This window comes from Astatotilapia calliptera, chromosome 19 (assembly GCF_900246225.1).
Source record: "Astatotilapia calliptera chromosome 19, fAstCal1.2, whole genome shotgun sequence".
Taxonomy (NCBI): Eukaryota; Metazoa; Chordata; class Actinopteri; order Cichliformes; family Cichlidae; genus Astatotilapia; species Astatotilapia calliptera.
Window position 1 is genome coordinate 18,916,025 of NC_039320.1, and position 9,612 is coordinate 18,925,636.

The 9,612-nt window shown below is 41.6% G+C and overlaps 2 protein-coding genes across 2 annotated transcripts; both read right to left on the reverse strand.

Moving 5' to 3' along the window:
* Positions 1-182: 182 nt before the first annotated feature.
* Positions 183-4,300, reverse strand: LOC113011722 (putative nuclease HARBI1). Its single transcript, XM_026151404.1, has 4 exons — positions 3,408-4,300; positions 1,441-1,989; positions 1,183-1,343; positions 183-771 (listed from the first exon to the last, which is right to left on the reverse strand). Exons 1-4 carry the CDS (start codon positions 3,570-3,572, stop codon positions 330-332), a joined length of 1,317 nt encoding a protein of 438 aa, XP_026007189.1. The 5' UTR covers positions 3,573-4,300; the 3' UTR covers positions 183-329.
* Positions 4,301-4,469: 169 nt separating this feature from the next.
* tpgs1 (tubulin polyglutamylase complex subunit 1) lies at positions 4,470-7,053 on the reverse strand. Its single transcript, XM_026152361.1, has 2 exons — positions 6,570-7,053; positions 4,470-5,477 (listed from the first exon to the last, which is right to left on the reverse strand). Exons 1-2 carry the CDS (start codon positions 6,905-6,907, stop codon positions 4,829-4,831), a joined length of 987 nt encoding a protein of 328 aa, XP_026008146.1. The 5' UTR covers positions 6,908-7,053; the 3' UTR covers positions 4,470-4,828.
* Positions 7,054-9,612: the final 2,559 nt, after the last annotated feature.

Here is a 9,612-nt window from a genome sequence, read left to right on the forward strand (position 1 = left end):
TGGCAGATGGATTTAAAGCTGAACATTGATAAAGACTCTTGGAAAAGCATGGTCTCTAGTGTGGGTGGGCTCACAAGAAGAGCTCAGGAAAAACTGACATGTTATAAGATACTCCACTGTTTTTCAGTTTAATTCTGTTCTGTTATATGTACTGTTCTCTTTGAAGAACATTTTGAAGAAAATTCAAGAGCCGAATAAAATTTTTAATGAGATAAATATAAGTAAAGTTAGGTAAATATAAAAAAAGCAACAGATTGAGATTCTTATTTCAGTAATCCAGTCATGCTGGTAATGTAACAAAAGGTATAATTGCACATGGAAAAAAGTGTTCAATTATTTTTCTTATTTTGCTCTTCAAAATAGTCACAGAAGAGCTGCCTGACTTCCTCATTATTACTTTGGTTCATGCTAGTAGAGAGAAGCTGTTTGTGGCTGGGTTGGGGACTCTCTGCCTCGGCCACCTCCACCTGCCACTCCGCTTTAAATGCGTCTCCGTGAGACTCGCACATGTTGTGCAGAATGCAGCAAGCCAGGATCATGGTGGGCACCACGTCCAGTCCGCAGTCGTTCCTCTTGCTGAGGCACTGCCAGCGTGCCCTCAGCCGCAGCAGCGCCTCCTGAGACACACGCAGCGCTCGGGCAAGCCGTCCATTAAACAGCTGCTGCTGCTCCGTCAGTGCCGCGTGACTCGCCGTCCTGCCCTGTTCCTCAGGATAGGCCTTCATCAGCCAGCTCTGGAGCGGGTAACAGGCCTCACCCAGCAACACATACCTGGATGTGATAAATGAGTGTCATTTATTTAATGCCTGGAACACCTGAAATAGACAAAAACACTCAACACTACTACATTTCACAGTTTGCAAATTTGCATTATCTTTATTGGCCAGCAGGTGGCAACATTAAAAAGACGTGCTGTTGTACAGAAGTTTATAGGAAAACAAGCTTAGGTTTCCTTTGCCCTGTGACCTCAGTAAATATAAGAGTCAGAAAAGAGGATTATAGTGTCCTTGGGTTCAAAACATCAATGTGGCAACAATAAAAATGGTCATCCAACTAAAGGATGACATCACAGTGTCTACATTTGCTTGTTACACAAAGGCCATGTGAAAACCTGACATACATGAGGAAAAAAACAACTTGAATGCCTGAAAAATGTGACTGAATTTCTTCTGTTAACTCTACCTGAGTGATTTTCCCATGAAGGTAGGTGGCGGGGCAGGTGAGAGTCCACCCTCGGCGGCTGTTGCCCATAGCGAAGAGTTCTGTAAGATCTCAGCTGGATCTGTCCCGCCTGGGAAACTGGCACATACATCCCAGAAGTGCCCCCGACCGCTAACAGCCACCTAAAACAGTGAAGGCACACAGAGGCAAACAGTCGGACTCTGATTGGATAACCCGCAAGCTTGTAATTGCAGTGACATAAATGGGCGCTTTCGTCACCTGCGACATGACTGAGAGCCAGCCGGCGGGGTTGGCGTAGTCAGACGCGTTGTTTGATGGGGTGATAATAGCTGTGTGGAGTGTTGCTATAGCAGCGACGCAGTGAGGGAAACCCCAGTGAGACAGGAACAGCTGAGCTGAATCCTCCAGCTCCTGCTCACCTGGCGATCGGAGGTAGATGGAGCTGAGGAGCGCCACGATGGCGTGACACATGTCTCTAACGCACCTGCACACGGTCGACTTCCCCACACCGAACAAGGCGCTGATGGTGCGGTACTCGATGTTGGATGCCAGGCGCCACAAAGCTACAGCTACACGCTTCTCCACGGGCAGTGCCAGGCGGAAACTGGTGTCCCGTCGAGCCAGGCGGGGCCTCAGCTTGTCGCAGAGGTAGAAGAACGTCTCTCGGTTCATGCGAAACTTATCCAGCCAATCAGAGGGCTGGAATTCTGTCATGACAACCCGCTCCCACCAGTCTGTGCTTGGAGTGGTGGTCCAGGGACGAGTGCGGATGCGGGCATTGGAGCGGACGCCTCCCGCTATCATCATCTACAGAGACAAACATAAAAACAAAATTAAAATTACTTCCCTCTGAAATATCCAAAATCTGTCACATTTTTTAACATAATGTTTGCTTTTTTTGATCCCAGCAGTAGTTATTCAATCAGATAATTTTTTAAATTCATATTTACCACAAAGGTAATTTTAGTGATCTATTAAGTCAGCACCTTTTTGGCAAGCCCCTTGTTTTAAACATGCTGCCGTTGATATAGCAGAAAATTTGAGGATATTGTATTCTTGGACTCATGTAATAACATATCAACATTTAATATGGTTTTGGCACAATCAAATGGTTAAACTGAGTTTACCCATGTAACAAAATATTATTTTCCAGTACATTATGTAATAACTGGGGAGATATGAAGTTGGTCCTAGTGATGAAGTTTACAGATTTTTTGATAGTTGTCAAATTTAAATTGTTGCTCATTTGATATACAAATGCAAATGGTGAAGCAGATTTTTTAGAAATATACACTGTAAAGCTTATTACATTATTATTACATAACACATTTATTAGAGCACCACCCAATGTAAGTTTATGCCACAGCTATGCTACATTAACAGTACTGGTAAATACCAAAAACATAGGCACACACACACACACACACACACACACACACACACACACATATATATATATATATATATATATACATACAAACATAACATAACAAAACATTACATAAAAATATATATACATACATATATAAAATTTCCTGCAAGGGTTAATCCACCAATATGCACAAGGTCTTTCATCAAAATGATCTATTTACGTTGTAATATTATACTAACCAGAAATTCTGAGTTAGAGATGGCAAAAAATAACACAAAAAACCTTCTTGTGTCAGTAACAATCTTCCATACTTGTACTTGTTTTCAGTGTAATGTTGTTTATTTGATGACTATCTTTTTCATTATCCCAACATAATATCATCAAGGTTGCTGTGATTTGTAAAATATATCTGTATAAGTAGATATAGAAATTTCCCAAATATACCATAAAAACAAAAGTTTACAAGGGGAAAATCCAACAGCTGGTATCTGCATATCTGTCCTTTTTTTTTAATGAATTAAACATTTCAGAAAATGTAACACCCTATTTAACAAGAACAAAAACCTGCATATAACAGACCTAATTCATAGCTAATGGACAGCTGTTAGCAGCTTGACTGTGGCTGCTCTGACATATTTTCAAGTTTAAATGCAGGTAGGCCCACAGTCTCTGGTTTTAGTGCTTTTATATGACTGTAAATGTGAGATTTAAGAGTTTTGAAGTGTTGGTCGTGTACAACGTGACTTTATTAAAAGCTTTGACGTTTGTCAGACAGATAATACACTATATTAGTTAAGAGCACTTCGACATGTTGATGTGTTATTATTTTAAGCCCCTATAGAGGGGGACTGACCATGAGCATCCTCCTCTGTCTCTGGAAGAAGTACTGGCGGTGTCTGATGCGTCTTTGGATCTCGTTGCGTCTCTGAATGTTTGCGTCGTTTATGTCTCTCATGCGCTTCAGCAGCATGTAAGTCACGAGAAACATCAAAGAGCGCAGCTGCTCCTCCTCTTCCATTATTCCAGCTTTACCCGGGAGGCGACACTACCGCGGGTAACATGTCAGCCTGGTTAAAGTACAGCCTCTCTCATTCCACTTCCGCTTTCTGCTTGTTTATGTCTGGGTGTGAGTGGTGCTGCCATCCAGTGGCTGTCAAGACGAGTAGGGTACTGCACATCTCTCAGTGCTGATGAAGCTCTGTATATTGTTTTAGCATTCAGGGTTGTAGTGCTTTGGAAACAGTGATGTAAGCATCTGACATTCTTCGAGACTGACAGAAACTGGTTATCATTAAATGCGTTAGGTACTAGATGTCTCTTCCACACTCTTGAAACTTTGCAGAGAGACATGGAAAACCTTCTTTTGACAGGACATGCAGACGTGCCATCCTGGAGGAGCTGGACTACCTGTGCCGCGTGAATCCAAGTACCGTCTCATGCTACCACTAGGAGCGTTGATAGGAAGGATAAGGAGAGTGCAATAGTCTTTGTTCTTCAAAATATTTCATATTAGGGGTTGTCTTGTTGCCACTCTGTGGCGACTTTTGCGACTTTCATTTGCACCAAAGCAGGTGAAATGGACTCACAGTGGTTTATACTTCCTAACTGGACAGAATAATATCCCTGAAGTGTGTTGTGTTGTCTCTCTACACTCCCCAGTGATCTTTTACTTTGTAATTTAAAAGTTCATTTAACATCAAACCTCTTCAATGTGTAGACAGCGTATTTGATGCTTTACTGTTATCATCTGGCAATGTTTTCTCTATGTAAGTCATACATGATGAATGATGTTATATTGTGTACACATTAAACAAAAATAGTTCAGTACTATCCTAAATGCTTCTTCCTGCACTGCCTTTTGTGTTCAGTATAGCCTCAGTGAATGACAAAAAGTGAGCTATTTAAAAGAGGACCATTTATTACAGCAGTGTTTATTTCACTAGTAATGCTCTCTGCTCCAAGCATTTCAATAAATAGGTTCAAAAACAGTGACTCTCTGTCAGAAGAAATACTGATTTCGAGGAATAGGAACTCCTGTTTTGCAAAAAGAACTCCAGTGTGCAGTTCCTCAATAGTGCTATGAATAGTGAAAAAACAACATGTTTTCGACTGGACTTGCTGAGTGTAATGTGAGCCTTAAGAGGAGATGATGTCTGTGCAGGTGTTTATTACTGAATAACAGTAAGGTTAGAGGTTACAGAAGGTGAATATTAGCGAATCATTTACATGTGGATATGCTTTAGATTCTTGTACATTCTTCAGTCATACAAAGACTTAGGACACAACTTTCACTCGAGTGATGAACAACTCTGCAGCTGCGTTTTCAAACTCTTTTGCATCCATGTTTCCGCCAGGCCCCTGTGTCTGTGCACCAGCCATGGCCTGAGCCAGCTTGCAGGGAGAGATCTTGGCACTGGCCTCGAGGTAGCGGATAGCCTTCACATTAGCTTCAGGGCAGGAATTCACTTTAGTGTTTGCGTTGGCACAGTAGTTTGTGTCAGAGCCCTGGGAAGTCTCTAGCGCTTCTTTCAAGGTCCCCAGTACGGCCAGGCACAACGCCCGAGAGGCAGTGCCCTCACCTGGGCAGCACACCTCGGCGTAAAGCCTTTGAGCCTGTCGGATGTAGTCTGAGAAAACGGCACACGTGAGCACGCCATGACGGAAGACATCATAGGGGACGGCTTCATGGTCGTGACAATGGAGGCGTCGCAGGAGGGGAGCAGAGGTGGATGCAGGGACTCCACCCTCGCTGCACAGGCATTGCAAGGTCTGAGTGTAGAGGCCGCCTCTCACTCCTCCTCCTCCAGCGGGGCTGTCGGTGCAGGGGCCATCGGGGCCTTCAGAAAACTCTCCTGCACATGTTTGAGGTCCAGTGAGGTTTAGGAGGTCGTAGGCCACACGGACGTTGTTGCTGAATGCTGATCTGAGGAGAAAGGTGGAATAAAAGAGATCAAATTATTCTTTAGTCTGTAGCAGAGTTATTACAGTTTCATATTTTCTGATTAGTTTTTATTTTTATTTCATTTGGATTCTTTGTTTTTAATTCAGTTTAGTTTTAGTTAGTTTCCAGAGTGGAAGTTGTCTCAGTTTAGTTTTTATTGTTTTAAAATGTTCACTTTAAATTTGTTTTCTATTACCTTTAGCTTTATTTTTAGTCTTTTTAATTATTATTTTGTGGATGGCATATGTCACAGGAAAGACTCGGGGAAAATCAGTACAAATATTACATTAAAAACATTTTTGAAAGCAGTTGACACACAGTCTCATAGACATCCAGACTCTGAATAAACATGCCTATCAGTGCCTCGTCAGGCAAGTTGTAATAACATTTTACCAGACTAAGAAATATAATGATATTTTCTCTATATTTCTTTTATTCTAATTAATTTTCCAAATCCACAAAATTGTTTCAATTTTGTTTAGTTTTCCTTTCATTTTATCACTGCAGGAAATAAATCATAATCAGGAGAGAGATGATAGAGCAGTTTCTTACGTCTCTAAACCAGAACACTACGGTGGGCTGTAAGGACTAATGAATATGCAAATAATGGATATACGGCATTAAAAAAAAGCCTGTTTCTGGAGAAAGATGACTTTACAAATATTAGTTAAAATCTAAATACTTCTAAAGCTGTTGAATAGAGCTTATATAGGGAAGAATGTGAGGAACAAATTCGTTTGACATGTATGTTCCACCCTGTTGCTGAAAAACATACAGCACGTTGTCCATCACCATACTTTTACTTACATTCATTTATTTTTAAAATTCCAAAGGAAAACAAAATCAAGAGAATAAAAGAGAACATGAGAATCAAACAGACTATTAAGCATTAGTCAGTCTGATAGTCTGACAGAGTTTTTCCCGTAAAAATAATATAATATAATACAATAGCTGCTCTTCTAAATACTGATATGTATTATGTTTGAAAATTCAACAGTTCTCCGTCAATACACACTGCTTTCATCCGCATTGCTGTCGAATATAAGACCATAAACCTCTGTATTTTGTCCGGACCTCTGGGAGTGATGGGCCAGCCGCAGGTGCCACAGAGCCCGGTTGAGACGCTGCTGCTCCTGCGCTCCTGCGCTCACAGTGCCGGTGTTCACCTGCTCCTCGTCGCCGCAACCACCCGAGCCGGCGGCTGTCACGGATGCAAGGTTGCAGAAGTGGTCTGCAAGGAACCCGATGGGATCGTCTGATCTGGCTTCGACCATTTTGAGGATAGCTCCGCGGAGCAGGTCTCCCACCCCTGCCTGTGACAGAAACTCCCTGTCGCTGTCCGATTTGGTGGCTTTACCCGCGGGCATCCCCGGAGGATTAACCCCGGACCGGCGTTTCTCCTTGTCCGCCATTACTGTTGACGTCCCGTGTCGCAGCAACGGCAGCGGAAGTGATGAAAACCCGGTTGGCGTTCAAGAAAACGTCGCAAAATTAAACCACCTCTTTGTCTGGCTCGTTGTAAACAATATACAAGTCGACTGTTTATTCTACCACTCACATCACATCAAAAGGCATTCTTAAAACAAAAATATAAACATATTCAAAAAAAAATTTTTAATTAAATTCCACATGCACATATTCAAGAATAGGGTACATTTTCAGTTGGCTTACAATGGGATTGTGATTTCATGTATAGGAAAAAGGCACTTATATGATTGCATGTGTGAATGAGACCTGTGGTTAGAAAATCCTCTGAGTGCTTATACAGAGTGGATAAGTGCTATGTAAGTAGTGCTTTAAATGTTTATTTTAGAGTTCATTTTGCTACTGGTAGGTTCAAAGGAGATATCAGCTGTTTAGAAATGACAGCCAATAATATTATTCTTGATGTAACTGAAAAATTTGGCTTGATTTATTTATATTCAAGAAAATATATAGTATATTTATATTATTTATTATATATTTATATTTCGGTTCCTTCAATGGATGTGACAAGAACAGAAGTCACATGACCATTGCTGTACTCACCGAGTGACCCAAAGGGACAGGTTTGTTTTATGAGAATACAAAAAAATGCTGATATATATTAGAACAAGTGATGCAGTTTGTTAAAATAGATGTGCATGTATTCTTTTTATTTAAAGATAAGATTAGTTGACCAATACGTTTTTAATTTTCCAACACTAAATGTCTAAAATATGGCTGTGGGACAAAGCAAATATAACAAAACATTACATAAAAAGTGTAGTTTTATGTAGTTTTTCATGTTAAAAAATAGCAACTTATCTGTGATTACATTTTTTGTATATATATATTTAATGGTACTTTTGTATTTTAGTGCATGTGCAGCAGATTTGATTTTACTTTGGCTTTACGCTATAAAAGATAAAAGTATACATACCTGCTCAAAAATAGACTAATATTTCGATAAAGGTTCCAAGCAAGTTGAACGCTTTTGGTAGTCATCAACAAGCCTTCGGCATTATTCAGACTTGATCTTTGGCCAGTCTTCTCAGCAGAATTGGTAGAGTTCATTTAAATTGGTTGGTGAAGAGAGACCTGAGCGTAGAAGTGAAACTCTGGATTTCCTGGTAAATCTTCATTCCTACTCTCACCTGTGGTAGTGACTGAAAGAAGGATGTTGTGGATACAAGCAGAGGAAATGAGTCTCCTTCAAATGGTGGCTGGACTCTACCTTAGAGATAGGGTAATGAGCTTGGTTATTTGAGAGGGACTTGGGAGGGAGCCGCTGCTCTTCCACATCAAATGGAGCTAGTTGAGGGGATTTAAGTATCTGATTAGGATGCCTCTTGAACACTTAAGCAAAACAGTTTGTCCCAGGACTGGAGAGATTATAAATCTCTCAGCTATAGACATTCTCTCTTTTTCATCTATATAAATGGTAAATGGCCTGTATTTATATAGCGCTTTACTAGTCCCTAAGGACCCCAAAGCGCTTTACATATCCAGTCATCCACCCATTCACACACTGGTGATGGCAAGCTACATTGTAGCCACAGCCAGCCTGGGGCGCACTGACAGAGGCGAGGCTGCCGGACACAGGCGCCACCGGGCCCTCTGACCACCACCAGCAGGCAACGGGTGAAGTGTCTATATATATATATATATATATATATATATATATATATATATATATATATATATATATATATATATATATATACACATATATACACATATACACACATATATATACACATATACACACATATATATACACATATACACACATATATATACACATATACACACATATATATACACATATACACATATATACACATATATATATATACACACACATATATACACACATATATATACACACATATATAAAAAAAAAAAAACACCCAGCACGCCCCTGCGGGTGGTTTATCCTTCAAGCTCGGGTCCTCTACCAGAGGCCTGGGAGCTTGAGGGTCCTGCGCAGTATCTTAGCTGTTCCCAGGACTGCGCTCTTCTGGACAGAGATCTCCGATGTTGTTCCCGGAATCTGCTGGAGCCACTCGCCTAGCTTGGGAGTCACCGCACCTAGTGCTCCGATTACCACGGGGACCACCGTTACCTTCACCCTCCACATCCTCTCGAGCTCTTCTCTGAGCCCTTGGTATTTCTCCAGCTTCTCGTGTTCCTTCTTCCTGATATTGCTGTCATTCGGAACCGCTACATCGATCACTACGGCCGTCTTCTTCTGTTTGTCTACCACCACTATGTCCGGTTGGTTAGCCACCACCATTTTGTCCGTCTGTATCTGGAAGTCCCACAGGATCTTAGCTCGGTCATTCTCCACCACCCTTGGGGGCATCTCCCATTTTGACCTCGGGACTTCCAGATTATACTCGGCACAGATGTTCCTGTACACTATGCCGGCCACTTGGTTATGGCGTTCCATGTATGCCTTGCCTGCTAGCATCTTGCACCCTGCTGTTATGTGCTGGATTGTCTCTGGGGCATCTTTACACAGCCTGCACCTGGGGTCTTGCCTGGTGTGATAGACCCCAGCCTCTATGGATCTTGTGCTCAGAGCTTGTTCTTGTGCTGCCATGATTAGTGCCTCTGTGCTGTCTTTCAGTCCAGCTTTGTCCAGCCACTGGTA

What these genes read in the sequence shown, in the direction of transcription:
- LOC113011722 (XM_026151404.1), bottom strand. Translation starts at nt 3,572, where the DNA reads ATGGAAGAGGAGGAGCAGCTGCGCTCTTTGATGTTTCTCGTGACTTAC. An exon ending in GGCTCTCAGTCATGTCGCAG is followed by an intron (nt 1,344 to 1,440) that starts GTGACGAAAGCG and finishes TCACTGTTTTAG; the next exon opens with GTGGCTGTTAGCGGTCGGGG. An exon ending in TTCATGGGAAAATCACTCAG is followed by an intron (nt 772 to 1,182) that starts GTAGAGTTAACA and finishes TATCACATCCAG; the next exon opens with GTATGTGTTGCTGGGTGAGG.
- tpgs1 (XM_026152361.1), bottom strand. Translation starts at nt 6,907, where the DNA reads ATGGCGGACAAGGAGAAACGCCGGTCCGGGGTTAATCCTCCGGGGATG. An exon ending in CTGGCCCATCACTCCCAGAG is followed by an intron (nt 5,478 to 6,569) that starts GTCCGGACAAAA and finishes CTTTCTCCTCAG; the next exon opens with ATCAGCATTCAGCAACAACG.